This window comes from Hyla sarda, chromosome 10 (assembly GCF_029499605.1).
Source record: "Hyla sarda isolate aHylSar1 chromosome 10, aHylSar1.hap1, whole genome shotgun sequence".
In the NCBI taxonomy this organism is placed as follows: Eukaryota; Metazoa; Chordata; class Amphibia; order Anura; family Hylidae; genus Hyla; species Hyla sarda.
This window is the reverse complement of record NC_079198.1, coordinates 125,486,990-125,508,981: the sequence shown is the minus strand read 5'-3', so window position 1 is coordinate 125,508,981 and position 21,992 is coordinate 125,486,990. Positions and strand designations below refer to the sequence as shown.

General features: G+C 43.1%; 1 protein-coding gene across 3 annotated transcripts in view; it reads right to left on the bottom strand.

The window, feature by feature from the left end:
• Positions 1–1,759: 1,759 nt before the first annotated feature.
• ROBO4 (roundabout guidance receptor 4) overlaps positions 1,760–21,992 on the bottom strand; it is a 101,407-nt gene continuing 81,174 nt past the window's right edge. Inside the window, exons 18-20 of one of the 3 annotated variants that reach the window (XM_056544127.1) lie at positions 16,519–16,928; positions 4,957–5,150; positions 1,760–2,445 (exon numbers count right to left, since the gene is read on the bottom strand). In XM_056544127.1, the coding sequence (XP_056400102.1) occupies positions 2,428–2,445; positions 4,957–5,150; positions 16,519–16,928 (622 nt within the window). In that variant the 3' untranslated portion in view covers positions 1,760–2,427. The remainder of the gene's footprint in view (positions 2,446–4,956; positions 5,151–16,518; positions 16,929–21,992) is intronic. The other 2 variants (XM_056544125.1, XM_056544126.1) reach the window with 2 other exon arrangements.

The following is a 21,992-nucleotide window of genomic DNA, read 5'->3' as shown; positions in this document are numbered from 1 at the left end:
ACAATGTATCAGGCTGTTTGATTCGAAGAGAATTGTCGTAAATGTATCCTGGACAAACTCTAAGGCTCAGTTCACACTACGGAATTTCGTATGTTTTGAAATTCCGGTGCGGCAGAGTCCCTTTTCTGTCAATGGGATTCCGCAGTGCAGTGCACATGACGGAATTTCCTCCGCGGCTAAATTTTGTGTTATTTAAAGGGATACTCCGGTGGAATTTTTTTTTTTTAATCAACTGGTGCCAGAAAGTTATATAGATTTGTAAATTACTTCTATTAAGAAATCTTAATCCTTCCAGTACTTATCAGCTGCTGTATGTTGCAGAGGAAGTTGTGTAGTTCTTTCCAGTCTAAGCACAGTGCTCTCTGCTGACACCTCTGTCCGTGTCAGGAACTGTCCAGAGCAGGAGAGGATTGATATGGGGATTTGCTTCTACTTTGGACAGTTCCTGACACAGACAGAGGTGTCAGCAGAGAGCACTGTGGTCAGACTGGAAAGAACTACACAACTTCCTCTAGAGCATACAGCAGCTGATAAGTACTGGAAGGAGTAAGATTTTTTAATAGAAGTAATTTACAAATCTGTTTAACTTTCTGGCACCAGTTGATATGAAAAAAAAAAAAAAATTGTTTCCCACCAGAGTACCCCTTTAAGATTGATCATTCAGTGGAATTTGCACTGAATACATACTACGTCTATGGGGACGGCAATGTCTGTGTGGTCCTAGCACTGACTGATTCAGTCCGCACTGGCTCACCACAGATCCCCGGATGTTACATCCTGTGCACAGAATTCCCCCTTCCCCATAGACGTCAATGTGTTTCCAAGCAAATTATGCCAAAAGAATGAACATTTGGAGTCCGGAATTCGAATTTCTGCGGCGGAATTTTCTGCCGCGGAAATTCTGCAACAGAATCCCGCTGAAAACGATTTAGGAATTTCCAAGTGATATTTCGGAGTGTGAATGTAGCCCAAGCTGTCCAGCCTCTGTCTGTTCCCATTCTCTGAGAGCAAGCAGATTAAATGAGGTTATGCAGGATTAGAAAAACAGAGCTTAATTATTCCAAAAACAGCGCCACCCCCTGTCCTCAGGTTGTGTGCAGTATTGCAGCTTAGTCCCATCGAAGTGAAGGGAGCTTAGTTGTAATACCGTATACACCCTGAGAACAGGGGTGGCGCTGTTTTTGGAAGAAATCTGCTCTAGTTTTCTTTTCCCAGTTAACCTGTCAAGCTTTTTTTAAGGTAAGAAAGTGACTCTTAAAGGGGTATTCCAGGGAAAAAAAAATGTATATATCAACTGGCTCCAGAAAGTTAAACAGATTTGTAAATTACTTCTATTAAAAAATCTTAATCCTTTCAGTACTTATGAGCTTCTGAAGTTAAGGTTGTTCTTTTCTGTCTAAGTGCTCTCTGATGACACCTGTCTCGGGAACCGCCCAGTTTAGAAGCAAATCCCCATAGCAAACCTCTTCTATACTGCGCGGTTCCCAAGACACGTGTCATCAGAGTACAAATAGACAGAAAAGAACAACCTTAACTTCAGAAGCTCATAAGTACTGAAAGGATTAAGATTTTTTAAGTTAAGGTTGTTCTTTTCTGTCTAAGTGTACTCTGATGACACGTGTCTCGGGAACCGCCCAGTTTAGAAGAGGTTTGCTATGGGGATTTGCTTCTAAACTGGGCGGTTTCCGAGACAGGTGTCATCAGAGAGCACTGAGACAGAAAAGAACAACCTTAACTTCAGAAGCTCATAAGTACTGAAAGGATTAAGATTTTTTTAATAGAACTAATTTACAAATCTGTTTAACTTTCTGGAGCCAGTTGATATATAAAAAACAGTTTTTTCCTGGAATACCCCTTTAACCGGAGCAAACAAATGTCTCGCATTGCGTACGCTTTTCTCACCATCCGATAATCCGATCCGGTCCTAAAGATGCCGGACTGAAGAAATTTCAGGAACGGATTGTGACTCCCCCCCCCCCTTACATAGCACAATTGGGGAGATTTATCAAAACCTGTACAGAGGAAAAGTTGACCAGTATCCCATAGCAACCAATCAGATCACTACTTTCATTTTTAAAAAGGCCTCTGTGAAAATGAAAGCAGTGATCTGATTGGTTGCTATGGGCAACTCAGCAACTTTTCCTTTGCACAGGTTTTGATAGATCTCCCCCAATATGTATTTCTATATATATGCCAAGTCCTGTATATGGCCGCCCGTATGAAGATGTCTGTCGGCTGCTATAGGGTTAAAAAGTCAAAAAGGAAGGGAATGGTCATTAGGGGTGTGAATATTTTTGCGCATGGTGATCGCTCTGTGTACGGTTTTCTGCACGCAGGTTGTGGGGTCTCCTGTGAAGCCTTCACCGCTGGAAGGGGGGGGTTAGACCCCTCGGTTGTCGTAGCGAGCTGATTGGCCGAGGAGTGACGTTACTTGTACGGTTCAACCTGAAACACATTGTTACGAAACAGTCAATATCACCACGTGAAAAGCGCCACATTTGCCGCCATATTAAGCAATAAAACACCTGGCAGGAGACGCAAACTGTAAAAATAGATATTGCAAAACTACAACTCCCAGCATGCCCGGACAGCCGTTGGCTGTCCGGGCATGCTGGGAGTTGTAGTTTTGCAAAATCAAGTGTCACTAACTCCTTGTTATATTTTCATAGAATTCTAAAGAAGGTTTGTCCGACATTGTGACCCCTGTACGTGTGCCCAGGAGACCCCGGAGGAGGCGTAAAGTGCTGCGTATTGATTCTGTGCTCGCCGCGGACGCAGCGGCGAGGTCCGATTATTGCAGGTTCCCCGGAGTCCGGGTGTTGTGTGATGTGTAGATGGCGGCCGGGGAGATGATTCTGCACCACAGGGTCAGATGTGGGCGCCGTGATGGAAATGGGATTTGGCAGGAGAGGAATTATCAACCAATCAGATTGCATCGTCATATTCCAAATGGTCTTGGAAATGGGAAGATGATTTAGTTTTCCAAATGTTTGATACTTCTCCCCCAATATGATTTATAGAAGGTACAGGCGAAACATTCATCACAGCTGCTTTATTTATATAGGCCTATACTAGAGATGAGTGAACTTACAGTAAATTTGATTCGTCACGAACTTCTCGGTTCGGCAGTTGATGACTTATCCTGCGTAAATTAGTTCAGCTTTCCGGTGCTCCGGGGGGCTGGAAAAGGTGGATACAGTCCTAGAAGACTCTTTCCTAGGAATGTATCCACCTTTTCCAGCCCCCCGGAGCACCTGAAGGCTGAACTAATTTACGCAGGATAAGTCATCAACTGCCGAGCCGAGAAGTTCATGACGAATCGAATTTACTGTAAGTTCGCTCATCTCTACCCTATACCTCAGGTTACTGCACCCACATAGCTCCAGACCACTGCACCCTCCATATCTACACCCCCGACCACTGCACCCTCCATATCTACACCCCCGACCACTGCACCCTCCATATCTACACCCCCGACCACTGCACCCTCCATATCAACACCCCCGACCACTGCACCCTCCATATCTACACCCCCGACCACTGCACCCTCCATATCTACAACCCCGACCACTGCACCCTCCATATCTACACCCCCGACCACTGCACCCTCCATATCTACACCCCCAACCACTGCACCCCCTATATCTACACCCCCAACCACTGCACCCCCTATATCTACACCCCCGACCACTGCACCCCCTATATCTACACCCCCGACCACTGCACCCCCTATATCTACACCCCCGACCACTGCACCCTCCATATCTACACCCCCGACCACTGCACCCTCCATATCTACACCCCCGACCACTGCACCCCCTATATCTACACCCCCGACCACTGCACCCTCCATATCTACACCCCCGATTACTGCACCCTCCATATCTACAACCCCGACCACTGCACCTTCCATATCTACACCCCCGACCACTGCACCCTCCATATCTACACCCCCGACCACTGCACCCTCCAAATCTACACCCCCTGATCACTGCACCCTCCATATCTACACCCCCGACCACTGCACCTACTATAAATACCCCCTAGACCACTGCACCATCCATAGTTACATCCCAGACCACTGCCCCATCCATAGCTACATCCTGGACCACTGCACCCTTCACAGCTACCAGATCAGATCACCCCTATAGCTACAGCTCAAACTACTGAATTCTCCATAGATACATCCAAGACCACTGCACCCCCTATAGAGACATCCCAGACCACAGCACCCCCTATAGATACATCCCGACCACTGCACCCCCTATAGATACATCCCCGACCCCTGCACCCCCTATAGATACATCCCCGACCACTGCACCCCCTATAGATACATCCCAGACCACTGCACCCCCCTATAGATACATCCCAGACCACTGCACCCCCCTATAGATACATCCCAGACCCCTGCACCCCCTATAGATACATCCCAGACCACTGCACCCCCTATAGATACATCCCAGACCACTGCACCCCCTATAGATACATCCCAGACCACTGCACCCCCTATAGATACATCCCAGACCACTGCACCCCCTATAGATACATCCCCGGCCACTGCACCCTCCATATCTACACCCCCGACCACTGCACCCTCCATATCTACACCCCCGACCACTGCACCTACTATAAATACCCCCTAGACCACTGCACCATCCATAGATACATCCTAGACCACTGTACCCCCTATAGATACATCCCCGACCACTGCACCCCCTATAGATACATCCTAGACCACTGCACCCCCTATAGATACATCCTAGACCACTGCACCCCCTATAGATACATCCTAGACCACTGCAAGCCCTATAGATACATCCTAGACCACTGCACCCCCAATAGATACATCCTAGACCACTGCACCCCCTATAGATACATCCTAGACCCCTGCACCCTTTATAGCTACACCCCCTACATTACATTTTTCTTACTCCCAAATAATAAACACATCCTCACCTTACTGAACGGATACTGCGGTTTTGTTTGGCTTCTGTGCCGATATTTCGCCTCCAGTTCGTCCATCCAGTCAATGTTCCAGTCGAGAACCGGCAGTGGGCTCACTTTGGGTTTTCTACTGTTCAGGTCGGCATCCTGCCCCTGGTTCTGCACAGCCAGTAATCCATCCAGAGGGGACGCGGACGGCGAAAAGTCTATACAGAAACAAATGACAAATAGAGTCAACGTCACACAGTACACAACCTTCATCATACCACTACGATCCTCTGCCAGGGAAGAGATTGGCACAGAGCCAAACGCCATTATCCTGGTTACCATTTGCCTACAGAGGAAGGGGTCATTCTTAGTACCCTGAAACGCGTCTAGGCTTATATACAAATCTGAACTGAGCGATACAATATAGCACTGCCGATTTTACCACAGCCGACATACAAAAAGAGAAGGAGGCCGCCCACGGCACCTGTTTTTCCAAATCAGCTGTCCTCCTTACCGGGTATACTTCCAGTTTGTCCGCTCTCACCACGAGTATCCTGCTACAAGATCTGCAGCGAGGGTCCGACACGCCAACAAGGGCATATTGCCAGTATGGACCCCACACAGAGGAGTCTCATGCCAGAGCTCCGCAGGTTCATGAGGCTCTCCATATATAACAACCGCCAGTGACCTCACAGCAACCGCAGGATCTGCTAACACTGGCCCGTCGCAGTACGGGTCCAGCGGCTCTGGATACTGTGAGAAAATCATTCATTCCTACAAAGACTATTGGCAGCATGTTTTAAAGGGGTACTCCGGTGAAAACCTTTTTTCTTTTAAATCAACTGGTGCCAGAAAGTTAAACAGATCTGTAAATGACTTCTATTAAAAAATCTTAATCCTTCCTGTACTTATTAGCTGCTGAATACTACAGAGGAAATTATTTTCTATTTGGAATTCTCTCTGATGACATCACGAACACAGTGCTCTTTGCTGACGTCATTATAACAATAATAATAAAAACTCTTTATTTATTGTTGTCCTTAGTGGGATTTGAACCCAAGTCCTCAGCACTGCAAGGCAGCAGTGCTAACCACTGAGCCACCATGCTGCCCTTAGCATACATCTGCTATGCACGGTTGCTAAAATGGACAGAGATGTCAGTAGAGAGCACTGTGCTCGTGATGCCATCAGTGTTCCAAAAAGAAATGAATTTCCTCTGTAGCATTCAGCAGCTAATAAGTACTGGAAGGATTACGATTTTTTAATAGAAGTAATTTTCAAATATGTTTAACTTTCTGGCACCAGTTGATTTAAAAGAAAAAAGGTTTTCACCGGAGTACCCCTTTAACCTCCGCAGAGACTTAAAAACATATAACATCAAATTGCCGGCTTATCAGTTTCCTCCGGACTATCGGCTTTTTGCACCAAACAGAATTGCAGACTTTTATACTATCGGCAGCACTACACCTATTATCTTATATTACGGTATATTTTTTTGCCATTAGGGCCCAATGGCATAAGAATTGTAATTTAAATTATTAGCTCTAATGATATGTTATAATTCATGCTCATTTTAGGTAACTTTTGATTTTAATTTTAATGAATATTCCATATTTTTTCACACGAACTGTTTCTACTCCTTTTTCATTGTGTGCCTAGTATGGCAGTGTCCTTGAGGTGCGGTTAACTTGTACATTTTCGATCGGTGGGGATCGATTTTTTTAACCGCATCAAGCCTCGGAGACTTGGTTGTGAGCCGCACACATTTTTCTTCTTTCCAGATTTGTAAATTACTTCTATTAAAAAAAAAATCTTAATCCTTCCAATAATTATCAGCTGCTGAAGTTGAGTTGTTCTTTTCTGTCTGGCAACAGTGCTCTCTGCTGACATCTCTGCTTGTCTCGGGAACTGCACAGAGTAGAAGAGGTTTGCTATGGGGATTTGCTTCTACTCTGGACAGTTCCCGAGACACGTGTCATCAGAGAGCACTTAGACAGATAAGAGCAACTCAACTTCAGCAGCTCATAAGTACTGAAAGGATTAAGATTTTTTAATTGAATTAATTTACAAATCTGTTTAACTTTCTGGAGCCAGTTGATGGATATATATATATATATATATATATATATATATATATATATATATATATAAATTAATTTCCTGGGTAACCCCTTTAATATCTATTGCAGTGTTTTCCGAACAGCATGTCTCCAGCTGTTGCAAAACTACAACTCCCAGCATGCCCGGACAGCCAAAGGCTGTCCGGGCATACTGGGAATTGTAGTTTTGCAACAGCTGGAGGCACACCGTTTGGAAAACACTAATCTATCGTGTCGGCACCTTTCATTACATTGTACTTTCCATACTGAACTATCTTGTTGCTATGAGTGCTCTCACTTCGATTTGCCGCTTGCGGCTCGGATCTAATCTTCCCCGACCTTGGCCGTCATTGAATCGCACTTCGCTTTTGTGCGGCGTGACAGACAGATGTTCCAGAAAAGCCGCTTAAAATAATCAGATTTTATCTGATAATTCAGGATTTTGCCTAGAACATAAGTAAGTTGTTTGTTTAAAAAAAAAAAAAATGTCAAATTGACCCTACAGCTGCCAGGAGACATCTGTAAATCCAAATGACCAACCGGAGTATAAAAGGATTTGTCCCAGGTAATACGGGGTTACTGTGCAGCAGATTGTCCGCTCTGCCCTACTAAGCCTGTGTATAACTGTAATCAGGCCAGGAGTCGGCAGCTGTCTGAGCATGCTGAGAGTTGTAGTTATGGAATAGTTTACAGGGTGGGAGCAACCTACAAAAATAGTTAATTTAATCAAAATAAATGTATTTATACCTATCCCTATCTTATATGAAGGATAGCCTTATGCTTATCCCTATCTTATATGAAGGATAGCCTTATGCCTATCACTATCTTATATGAAGGATAGCCTTATACCTATCACTATCTTATATGAAGGATAGCCTTATGCTTATCTCTATCTTATATGAAGGATAGCCTTATACCTATCCCTGTCTTATATGAAGGATAGCCTTATGCCTATCCCTATCTTATATGAAGGATAGCCTTATACCTATCACTATCTTATATGAAGGATAGCCTTATACCTATCCCTGTCTTATATGATAGATAGCCTTATACCTATCTCTATCTTATATGAAGGATAGCCTTATGCCTATCCCTATCTTATATGAAGGATAGCCTTATACCTATCTCTATCTTATATGAAGTATAGCCTTATACCTATCCCTATCTTATATGAATGATATCCTTATACCTATCTCTATCTTATATGAAGGATAGCATTATACCTATCTCTATCTTATATGAAGGATAGCCTTATACTTATCCCTATCTTATATGAAGGATATCCTTATACCTATCCCTATCTTATATGAATGATAGCTTTATACCTACCCCTATCTTATATGAAGGATAGCCTTATGCTTATCCCTATCTTATATGAAGGATAGCCTTATACCTATCACTATCTTATATGAAGAATAGCCTTATAATTATCCCTATCTTATATGAATGATAGCCTTATATCTATCCCTATCTTATATGAAGGATAGCCTTATACCTATCATTATCTTATATGAATGATAGCCTTATACCTATCCCTATCTTATATGAAGGATAGCCTTATGCCTATCCCTATCTTATATGAAGGATAGCCTTATACCTATCCCTATCTTATATGAAGGATAGCCTTATACCTATCACTATCTTATATGAATGATAGCCTTATACCTATCCCTATCTTATTTGAAGGATAGCCTTATACCTATCACTATCTTATATGAAGGATAGCCTTATATCTATCCCTATCTTATATGAAGGATAGCCTGATGCCTATCACTATGTTATATGAAGGATAGCCTTATGCCTATCTCTATCTTATATGAAGGATAGCCTTAAGCCTATCCCTATCTGATATGAAGGATCGCCTTATACCTATCCCTATCTTATATGAAGGATAGCTTTATACCTATCACTATCTTATATGAAGGATAGCCTTATACTTATCCCTATCTTATATGAATGATAGCCTTATATCTATCCCTATCTTATATGAAGGATAGCCTTATACCTATCTCTGTCTTATATGAATGATAGCCTTATACCTATCCCTATCTTATATGAATGATATCCTTATACCTATCCCTATCTTATATGAAGGATAGCCTTATACCTATCTCTATCTTATATAAAGGATAGCCTTATGCCTATCCCTATCTTATATGAAGGATAGCCTTATGCCTATCTCTATCTTATATGAAGGATAGCCTTATACCTATCCCTATCTTATATGAAGGATAACCTTATGCCTATCTCTATCTTATATGAAGGATAGCCTTATACCTATCCCTATCTTATATGAAGGATCGCCTTATACCTATCCCTATCTGATATGAAGGATCGCCTTATACCTATCCCTATCTTATATGAAGGATAGCCTTATACCTATCTCTATCTTATATGAAGGATAGCCTTATGCCTATCTCTATCTTATATGAAGGATAGCCTTATACCTATCCCTATCTTATATGAAGGATAACCTTATGCCTATCTCTATCTTATATGAAGGATAGCCTTATACCTATCCCTATCTTATATGAAGGATAGCCTTATACCTATCCCTATCTGATATGAAGGATCGCCTTATACCTATCCCTATCTTATATGAAGGATAGCCTTATACCTATCTCTATCTTATATGAAGGATAACCTTATGCCTATCTCTATCTTATATGAAGGATAGCCTTATATCTATCCCTATCTTATATGAAGGATAGCCTTATACCTATCATTATCTTATATGAATGATAGCCTTATACCTATCCCTATCTTATATGAAGGATAGCCTTATACCTATCTCTATCTTATATAAAGGATAGCCTTATGCCTATCCCTATCTTATATGAAGGATAGCCTTATACCTATCCCTATCTTATATGAAGGATAGCCTTATACCTATCACTATCTTATATGAATGATAGCCTTATACCTATCCCTATCTTATTTGAAGGATAGCCTTATACCTATCACTATCTTATATGAAGGATAGCCTTATATCTATCCCTATCTTATATGAAGGATAGCCTGATGCCTATCACTATGTTATATGAAGGATAGCCTTATGCCTATCTCTATCTTATATGAAGGATAGCCTTAAGCCTATCCCTATCTGATATGAAGGATCGCCTTATACCTATCCCTATCTTATATGAAGGATAGCTTTATACCTATCACTATCTTATATGAAGGATAGCCTTATACTTATCCCTATCTTATATGAATGATAGCCTTATATCTATCCCTATCTTATATGAAGGATAGCCTTATACCTATCTCTATCTTATATGAATGATAGCCTTATACCTATCCCTATCTTATATGAATGATATCCTTATACCTATCCCTATCTTATATGAAGGATAGCCTTATACCTATCTCTATCTTATATAAAGGATAGCCTTATGCCTATCCCTATCTTATATGAAGGATAGCCTTATACCTATCCCTATCTTATATGAAGGATAGCCTTATACCTATCCCTATCTGATATGAAGGATAGCCTTATACCTATCTCTATCTTATATGAAGGATAGCCTTATGCCTATCTCTATCTTATATGAAGGATAGCCTTATACCTATCCCTATCTTATATGAAGGATAACCTTATGCCTATCTCTATCTTATATGAAGGATAGCCTTATACCTATCCCTATCTTATATGAAGGATAGCCTTATACCTATCCCTATCTGATATGAAGGATCGCCTTATACCTATCCCTATCTTATATGAAGGATAGCCTTATACCTATCTCTATCTTATATGAAGGATAGCCTTATGCCTATCTCTATCTTATATGAAGGATAGCCTTATACCTATCCCTATCTTATACGAAGGATAACCTTATGCCTATCTCTATCTTATATGAAGGATAGCCTTATACCTATCCCTATCTTATATGAAGGATAGCCTTATACCTATCCCTATCTTATATGAAGTATAGCCTTATACCTATCTCTATCTTATATGAAGGATAGCCTTATACCTATCTCTATCTTATATGAAGGTTAGCCTTATACCTATCCCTATCTTATATGAAGTATAGCCTTATACCTATCTCTATCTTATATGAAGGATAGCCTTATACCTATCTCTATCTTATATGAAGGATAGCCTTATGCTTATCCCATGCATGCTTAAACTCCTTCACTGTATTGGCAGCGACCACTTCTGCAGGAAGGCTATTCCATGCATCCACTACTCTCTTAGTAAAGTAATACTTCCTGATATTACTGAAGAAACCTTTCCCCTCTAATATAAAACTATGTCCTCTATATAACAATGTATCCTCTATATAACCCTATGTCCTCTTGTAAATACTTCTGAAATGCTGATGATGACTTATGTTTTTTCCAAGTTTTGCTATTTAACAATTAGGGTGTAAGAGCTAAAACTGGAAAGTACTTAGAAACCACAACCTCAACACAACAACCAGATCGAGTGTTTTCAAGCTTAATATTTAATTTTTTGATCAATTAACAAAATGCAAAGTGAAGGAACAGAAGAGGAATGTAAATCAAATGGAAATTTGGTGTGAACGTCTTTTGTCTTCAAAACTGCTTCAGTTCTTCCAGGTAATTAAACACAATTTTGGGAGAACCTTGACAGGGAAATTGTTCTGAACATCTTAAAGAACCAACCACAGATCTTATGTAGCTGAACACTTGATAAAGCCCTTTTGTATCTGCCTAGACAGCCTCCATAAGGTTGGATGAGGCCCCGGTGGAGGCCGTACCATCACTTCCTGGACTCCTCCTTCTTCTTTACACTGAAGATGGGTCCCAATGACATTGGCCGTATGTTTGGGGGTCATCGTCCTGCTCCAGAATAAATACAATCTCCGCCATGTTTTACAGTTGCCTGCAGACACCCATTGTACCGCTCTTTAGTCTACGAACAAACTGCCCTCTATTACAGCCAAGTATTTTACGTTTTGTGTCATCAGCCCAGGAACCTGCTGCCATTTTTTTTGCTCCCCCGCTCCTATGGTTTTTTGTATAGTTGAGTCACTTCGCCTTGTTTCCACATTGAAGTTTTGACTTTTTGAACGCAATTCTTCCATGAAGAACACTTCTGGTCTCTGCCAGGTCTGAGTTGATTGCACTGCTGGATATCATTCAGTTTCAAAGTGACGTAAGCATGGCGTCTTTATCTGCTGCACGTATCCTCGGCCGACCACTGCATCTATGGTTGAAACCCCAGTCTGCTTTAAAATCTTTGCCAGGGAGACAACGTGCTGTTGCAGTATAACTACTTTGTGTTTTATTTTTGTGCTTAGTCTTGCCATGGTACATGACCTGTGACATGACACTGTCTTCCAAAACCTTACCTTTGGAGCAGAGTTTGGCTGTTCCTCGCCCAATTTTAAGCCTCTTACACAGCTGTTTCTGTTTCAGTTAATTACTGTATTTCAACTTACATATGAAAGTGATCATCATTATCACCTATTTGGTATAACTGGTTAATCAGAAACCTTACTATAATCCGACAATACCCCTGATGTTGTGCACATTATACCTAGAAAAACTGATGACATTTTGAAAGCAAAAGGCGGTTACGTCAAATGTTGATTTAGATTTCACTTTGCATTTTGTTAATTGATAAAAAATAAACTATTAATTCTTCTATTTTTTTCAAAGCATTCTTACTTTGTAGCATTTTTTTCAACACCAGCCTTTTTGCACAGACCCGTATGTGACATTCAGAATCTGTAGAAAGTTAGGTGACAACATACTGAAGAATTGTAATGGCCTCTCTAGGGATTTGTGTAGATAGAGATATATATATATATATATATATATATATATATATATATATATATATATATATAAAGCTAAACGGGGTGAGTATTTACCTCAGGGCGACGCCACTACTCCTGGTGTAACGGCGCTTCAGAAGGCCATTAAGCACTCTCAGGCCTCTTACCCCAGCCAAGCCAGATCAGCCTGCTCTGTACTGACGAGTGGCAAAAACCACGAAACAGCTGTCTGCAGATGGGTAGAAACTTCCCTTTTGGGGAGTAGTCTGGCTTGGCATAAATCCCGATCAGCTTTTTATATTCCTTAACAGAAGCTAAGGTGATACCAGGGAACAATACCTGAAAAGGTGATGTAATGAGCTGCTTTGCATATTCATATATATATATATATATATATATATATATATATATATATATAGGGAACCCATGTTTGTGCTGTCTTTGGTCATATTGTTCTAGCATGTGGCTACATTGTCTGTTGGCATAAGGCTCAACAATTGTCGCCCGCTCATAGTCCATATTCTCAGCTCTGCCTGATGCTGCAGCCACAAATAATAATGATATTTAGAAAATACTGTGAGGCAAAGGATGAACGTGATGGTGTAAATACTCCGTATGGGAACAGATGGCAGGAAGATCCCACTCCATGACCTTATTTAACCCCATCATGGAGAGACGTGTCTGGAATGGGCTCAGCTCCTGGGTGTTCATCCATCTTCAGCCTAAAGACCGTGCACAGAAAAGCACCAAACCCCCCCCCCCCAATTCCGAAGAAGTTTTATGGAATAAATGTATAGTTTTCCTCCACATATTATGGAGTCATTAAATCGCAACATTTATCTGATGAACAAACAAACATATAAATTGGTGACTGGTTATGATCAGTGGGGAGGGGGTCCGGGACCCTCTCACTAGTCAGGTGGTAGAAACCTCTGAGCTGTCAATTATCAGCTGCTACATTGTACACAGGACGGTCGCTATAGAAACAGGTATCTAAGAATCACTAACAGGAGCAATTTGTCAGTAATGTAACAAAACAATCGGATGACAATAGGAAATTAATAAAAAGATAATGTTGGGTACATGCATTATCCATTGCCGCATGTCATCCACTCTCCTCATTCCCCAGTATGGCTCCTTGTCTCCTCAGTCCCCAACATCCATTCTGGCTGTGACCACTCCCCCCTCCTTAACATCCCTGGCTCCGGGACTCACGGGGACGCACCCGCACGCGTGTCCCGGGCGTCACTATGGGAAACGCTCCGGCCGTGCTGTCTGGCAGTGAGCGCACCCCTTCTGTTTGTCTTGATGGCTCTGGGACTTGCTCTGTGGGGCGCCCCCGCATGCGAGCCGGGCATCTCCTCACCTTCCTCCATCCCCGGACTCTCTTCTGTTCTGCTTTGCCGGCGTGCACATCCTCTTTCCTTAGGGCGTGAGCATGCCGGCGTTGCTAGATTTAAAAGGCCAGTACGTTCTTAATTGGCTCCCTGCTGGGCGGACCCTATATTAGTCCAGTCCCTCCCTATTATGGTGCCGGATCTTCATGTCTTGAGCCTTAGAGAAAGTGTTACCTTTGTGTGTGCCATATAGTGTTCCTGACCTTTTGCTTGTGACCTGATCTTGCTCCTTTGCCACCTGCCTCCTGACCTTTTGCCTGTGACCTGACTTCGCTACTTTGCTGCCTGCCTCCTGACCCGTGCTTCGTCTGACTTTGCCTTCATCTGTGCCAAGCTTCATATGGGCAACCTGTGTGGACAGACCGTGCCAAGGGTAGTGACCTGGGTGCCACCTGCAGCAGCAAGTCCATCCCGCTCTGGTGAAACCTTAGACCTTAGACTCCGCTCCCTACGGTTCAGTCATAGTTCACACAGGACAGCAGATCTACTACTACTCAGCTGTTACGGTAAGATCTTTACACTCAGCATGGCTCCCCCTCTCATCAGTCCCCAGTATGGCTCTCCCTCTCCTCAGTCCCCAGTATGACTCTCCCTCTCCTCAGTCCCCAGTATAGCTCTCCCTCTCCTCAGTCCCCAGTATGACACTCCCTCTCCTCAGTCCCCAGTATGGCTCTCCCTCTCCTCAGTCCCCAGTATGGCTCTCCCTCTCCTCAGTCCCCAGTATGGCTCTCCCTCTCCTCAGTCCCCAGTATGGTTCTCCCTCTCCTCAGTCCCCAGTATGGCTCTCCCTCTCCTCAGTCCCCAGTATGGCTCTCCCTCTCCTCAGTCCCCAGTATGGCTCTCCCTCTCCTCAGTCCCCAGTATGGCTCTCCCTCTCCTCAGTCCCCAGTATGGCTCTCCCTCTCCCCAGGCCCCAGTATGGCTCTCCCTCTCCTCAGTCCCCAGTATGGCTCTCCCTCTCTTCAGGCCCCAGTATGGCTCTCCCTCTCCTCAGTCCCCAGTGTGGCTCTCCCTCTGCTCAGGCCCCAGTATGGCTCTGCCTCTCCTCAGGCCCCAGTATGGCTCTCCCTCTCCTCAGTCCCCAGTATGACACTCCCTCTCCTCAGTCCGCAGTGTGGCTCTCCCTCTCCTCAGTCCCCAGTATGGCTCTCCCTCTCCTCACTCCCCAGTATGGCTCTCCCTCTCCTCAGGCCCCAGTATGGCTCTCCCTCTCCTCAGTCCGCAGTGTGGCTCTCCCTCTCCTCAGTCCCCAGTATGGCTCTCCCTCTCCTCAGTCCCCAGTATGGCTCTCCCTCTCCTCAGTCCCCAGTATGGCTCTCCCTCTCCTCAGTCCCCAGTATGGCTCTCCCTCTCCTCAGTCCCCAGTATGGCTCTCCCTCTCCTCAGTCCCCAGTATGGCTCTCCCTCTCCTCAGGCCCCAGTATGGCTCTCCCTCTCCTCAGTCCCCAGTATGGCTCTCCCTCTCCTCAGGCCTCAGTATGGCTCTCCCCCTCCTCAGTCCCCAGTATGGCTCTCCCTCTCCTCAGGCCTCAGTATGGCTCTCCCTCTCCTCAGGCCCCAGTATGGCTCTCCCCCTCCTCAGTCCCCAGTATGGCTCTCCCTCTCCTCAGGCCTCAGTATGGCTCTCCCTCTCCTCAGGCCCCAGTATGGCTCTCCCCCTCCTCAGTCCCCAGTATGGCTCTCCCTCTCCTCAGGCCTCAGTATGGCTCTCCCTCTCCTCAGGCCCCAGTATGGCTCTCCCCCTCCTCAGTCCCCAGTATGGCTCTCCCCCTCCTCAGTCCCCAGTATGGCTCTCCCTCTCCTCAGGCCCCAGTATGGCTCTCCCTCTCCTCAGGCCCCAGTATGGCTCTCCTCTCCTCAGGCCCCAGTATGGCTTTCCCTCTCTTCAGCTTGGGTTTATGGAATCCTTCAGTACTATATTAGAGAATAACATGTTTAATGTCAGAATTATCTCTCTTCATGATCTGGGGCGATCCAATAACTAAGCATGACAGCTGCAGGGAAATCAATATCCCCTTCACTGCCCAGGAAATGTAACTAACAGAATACAATCAATTTAAAGGGGAGCCCTATGGTGAAAAATGTTAAAAGTTTTTTTAGACTTCTTGCTGAGAGTACAAGAGTGCAATATGATTTATTCCACACATTGATCCTATGATATATGTTAATATGGCTAGAAGACAGACATTAAGTGTTGTTATGGGGACATAGCATACAGCTTCTGCCACAATTCTTGTCTGCATTGACGCTGTTGTGTCACATGGGATTGCCTCCTATAGACGTGTAGGTTCCACTGAAATCTAACTTGGTGCAAAAAGCAGTAAAACTTTGATAACTCACCGGCGGAGATCCGGTCCGCTCCCATGGATTCCGACTGGGTTATTCCAAGGCAAAAGCTGTCCACTGCCACAGCCAGGGCTTTGGCAAAGCTGGCGTCCATAAGGAAGGAACCATCTGAAGAGCTGACCATGCTGCACCGGGCACTGGTATAGTTATCCTCAGATACGGACCCCCAACCGTTGACTAGGGACCCCGCCATAGAGCTCTCGTATTCACTGATGCTGGAGGTAGGTGTCTCACAGTACTTTCTATAGGACTTTAAGGAGCTGAGTTCACCAAGGTCCAGGTCGTCTTCATCTTCATCTGGTGCGTCCCCTTCTGCCAGCTCTGACGGGCTGCAGATATAGCCGTATGTGTTGGATGAAGCGGGGAATGGCCGCGGGAGGGTGGAGTCGCTCTCAGAGGGATGTCTATGGGTTGCAAAAATACCACACAAAATGTTATATTATAGTAATATGTAACAGTAAATCTGAAGCAAGTCTGTGCAGCATTGGCAGACAGTCACTTGTATGGCAGATAAGACTTCTTGTCATTACTTCTGTAAGGAGGCAACACAAATGGAGTCCAGCCAATCTCAGCTTCAAGGACAGGACCTGAAGCTTCAGAATACACCCTTCATTCACTGGACTCTTGCAGCTTTCATATCACATCTCTCCTTCCTAAGATATAATAGTGTTCCCCAACCAATGGCTCTCCTAGGCCTTCAGCTGTCAGGGCATGATGGGAGTAATTGTTTTGCAATAGCTGGAGAGCGACAGGTTGGGGAACACTGATTAACAATATATACACAGCTTATTTCTACAGGGGGCGCTGTGTGTCACATAGTGAACATGTATTCCTGTGACACTCACCAGTTCACTATAGGGACCTTGGTGGCACAGGAAAGGTTAATCTGCAACATTGACGCGAGCATGACGAATCTATGCGATAAAACTGTCCGCACTCTCGGGCATAAATCAATATCTCTCCATCTGATTAATCTTTTCCCTCCTTCACAGATAGACAGATATACGCGGCATTGACAGGACATCTGATAATTCCCAAACGTGATCAGAAAAACGATTCCATTAACTCTTTGCCCAATGACATGGCTCGGCAGTAAACCTGGAGAAGTACACAGCAATGTGGTCTGCGGTGAGGCAGTGATAAGTGTGTTGACAGACCCTCAGGATTTACAGCTATGACTACTACTATTCATTACTCTGTGAAGTCTTCGCTGTATTCTTCTATTCAGGAAACAGAAAGCTCTGGATGAACAGTGCTATTAATGCCATAGTGCAAACTGCAGCCCTCAAGATGTTGCAATACTACAGCTCTTAGCATTTCATCCTCATGATGCCAAAGAAAGACCTGTCAGACTACTTATTTTTCTCCTTAAAACGCTACTCTACCCCTAGACATCTTATCCCCTATCCAAAGGAGGTTGCAGGGGTCCCACCGCCGGGAATCTCTGTGCTGCACCCGGCGTTCATTTAGGGCATCAGGTTCAGCGCCGGAGGCCTGTGACGTCACGGCCACGCCCCGCTTGTGATGTCACGGCCACGCCCCCTTGATGTAAGTCTATGGGAGGGGGCGTAACGGCCATCACGTCCCCCCTCCCATAGACTTGCATTGAGGGGGCATGGCCATGACGTCATGAGCGGGGCGACGCTGTGACATCACGAGCCTCTGCTCCGCGTCGCCAGTCATCCGAAAGGGAGCGAAGTTAGCACCATGAACTGGATGTCCGGGGTGACGGGACCTCTGCGATCAAACATCTTATCCCCTATCCTTTGCTAGAGGCGGAGTACCCCTTTAATCTTGACTGACGATTTGCCTGGGGGAGTCATTTTGGAAGTTGTTCATCCTGATCAGACAGTCTTCATGCCCGATGTAAGTTCTCACATAGGTTGGGAGATCGATGGGGGCGTAATTGGGCGACGTCCTCCCTAGATGTGGCAAAGGCCTTCGATTCCATCGATTGGCCTTTCCTGCTGGAGGATTTAGTTTGTTTTGGGTTTGGCCCTTCCTTTAGGAAATGAATATCTATTTTGTATCGCTCTCCACTTGTTCGCTTGTATGTAAATTGGATCCTCTCTCCCTATATTTTGCTAGCTAAGGGACCACAGCAGGCTGCCCTTTCTCTTCCCTTTTATTTGCATTAGCCATTGAGCCCTTGGCTCTGAGTCTCCGTCAGCACTCTCAGTATGGGGGTATGGGGAATGGTGACACGGAAGACAGGGTAGGCATGTAAACCAATGACACTTCCTTGGCTATTTTTATTATTGACTATTTTGGGCATTTTTCCGGTCTACGTATTAACTGGGGAAGTTTGTGTTTATGCCCTTTATATTGGATACATGGGGAACAGACGTTAGTGTTAGTGAAAAAGTTTATTTGTATTGATTTTAAATCTAAATATCGTATAAATGCTCTCCTCCTTCTCTCTTATGTGAAGGATAAATGAAAGTCTGGGAGCCTTTGCCTTTGGCAGTGCCCAGGCGCATCAACCTGGTTAAGATGGTGACTCTACCATAGTTCTGCCTATGTTGAGGAGCACACCTTTCAGCCTCTGCCAATGTCCTTATTTAACCAATTATATGCCTTACTTCCCGCTTTTGTATGGGTCAATATTTGGTCTAAACTCAAACTAGCCACTTTACAGAGGCCGAGGTTGCAGGGTGGTACGGCTCTTCACGATTTTTCCTCTTTTATATTGTGGGGCAGCTTTGTTATTTTGCAGTTTGGACACAGACTGATATACCTCTTAATCGTAAACAGCATCTGGCATATAATCTGATTCTCCGGTAGTTGTGCCCGGTATTGGAGGGTATTACAATAGCAACAGGAATCTCGGCACTCACAATTTTCTTGAATCATTCCTTAGTGTTTTATGTACACATCACCTCTACGACACAAGAGACACAATGGATTCAAGAAAATCGGTGATCAGGAACCTAAGAATCTATCAATACTGTGTAATCAGGAATTTATGAACATAAGGAGATCTGGAACCTACGAATCTATCAGTACAATGTGTATAGGAATCTGTCAATATTGGGTGATCAGGAACATATTAATCTATCAATACAGGATAATCAAGAACCTACAAATCCATAACTCTACGATGATCAGAAACATACAAATCCATCAATACAGGGTGATCTGGAACTTACAGATTTATCAATATACAGTGATCAGAAACCTACCAATCAATAAATAAATACAGGATGATTAAGGGTGATCAGTAAAGTACAAATTTATCAATATGGGGTGATCAGGAACCTATCAATCTAGGAAAACATGGTGACCAGGGATCTAATAATCTATCAATACAGTGTAATCAAGAATCTATCAATATAGGGTGATCAGGAACCAAGAAATCTATCAATACAGAGTGATCAGGAATCTATAAAAATTGGGTAATCAGGAATCTATAAATCTATCAATACAGGGTGACCAAGAACCTAAAAATCTATCAATGCAGGATGATCAGGAACCTAAAAATCAATCAATACAGGATGATCAGAAACCTACAAGTTCATCAATACAGGATGATCAGGAACTTATGAATCTATTAGTACACAGTTATCAGAAACCCACAAATCCACCAATCCATGGTGAACAGCAACCTATGAATCTATTAATATACGGTCATCAGAAACCTATGAAACAATATAAATATCAATGCAGGATGACTGAAACCTATGAATCTATTCAACACAAGGTGATTAGAACCTATAAATCTATCAATTAAGGGTGATCAGGAATTACATCTAGCAAAACCTGGTGAACAAGAACCTAAGAATCTATCAATACCCAGTGTGATCAGCAATCTATCAATATAAGGTGATCTGGAACCAATGAATCTATCAGTACAGGATGATTGGAACCTATAAATCTATCAATAAAGGGTGATCAGGTACCTACAAATGTATCAATATGGAGTGATCATGAGCCTACCAATATAGGAAAACATGGTGAACAGGGTCCTAAGTATCAATTAATACAGTGCGATCAGGAATCTATCAATATATCAGGAAATCTATCAATTCAAAATGATCAGAAACCTACAAATCCAGCGACACAGGGTGATCGGGAATTTAGGAATTTTATGAATATATGGTCATCAGAAACCTACAAGTCTGTCAATAATTTTTGGTGTTGCTATAATATGTCATTTCCGTTATGTGTAATCAGCTGTTGAGAAAAGGCTCAGGTGAGTCGCAACGCGTGCAGTAACGCCAAGCTGAAAGATGAATAAAATAGTGTTAGAGCTATTTACCGTGTGCCGGGACCTTCTTCATATACCAAGTCTATCAATACAGGATGATTAAAACCTATGAATATAGGATGATCAGGAACCTAAAAACCCATCAATACAGGATGATCAGAAACCTACAAATCCATCCATACAGAGTGAACAGGAACTTATGAATGTTTTATAATGAGAAACTACAATCTGAGCCCTATGAATCTATCAATAGTGGGTGATCAGAAATATATCAATATTGGGTGATCAGGAACCTATAAATCTATCAATTCAGGATGACTGGAATCTATGAATCTATACATTAAGGGTGACCTACAAATGTATCAATATGGAGTGATCAGGAACCTACCAATCTAAGAAAACATGGGGATCAGGAACCTAAAAATCTTTTAATACAGACTGATCAGGAATCTATCAATATAAGGTGATCAGAAACCTATGAATTTATCAATACAGTGATCAGGAATCTATCAATAGAAGGTGATCAGAAACCTATGAATCTATCAATACAGTGATCAGGAATCTATCAATATAAGGTGAACAGAAACCTATGAATCTATCAATACAGTGATCAGGAATCTATCAATAGAAGGTGAACAGAAACCTATGAATCTATCAATACAGTGATCAGGAATCTATCAATAGAAGGTGATCAGAAACCTATGAATCTATCAATATAGGGTGATCAGGAATCTATTCAATATTTGGTGATCAGAAATTACAAATCCATCAATATAGGGTGATCAGCAACTTACAAATTTATCAATATACATTGATCAAAAACCTACAAATCTATCAATACAGAATATTTGGAACTTAATAATCTTATCCTATGAATTAATGGTGATCAGGTACCAAAAAATGTATCAATATGGGATGAGCAGGAACCTACCAACCAAAAAAAAACAAAACATGGTGATCAGGAACCTAAGAATCTATCAATATAAGTTGATCAGGAATCGATCAATATTAAGTAATCAGGAACATATGAATCTATCAATACAGGGTGATCAAGAATCTATCAATATTAGGTGATAAGGAACTATCAATACAGGATGACTGGAATCTATGAATCTATACATTAAGGGTGACCAAGGAACCTACAAAGGTATCAATATGGAGTGATCAGGAACCTACCTATCTAAGAAAACACGGGGATCGGGAACCTAAAAATCTTTTAATACAGGCAGATCAGGAATCTATCAATATTGGTGATCAGAAA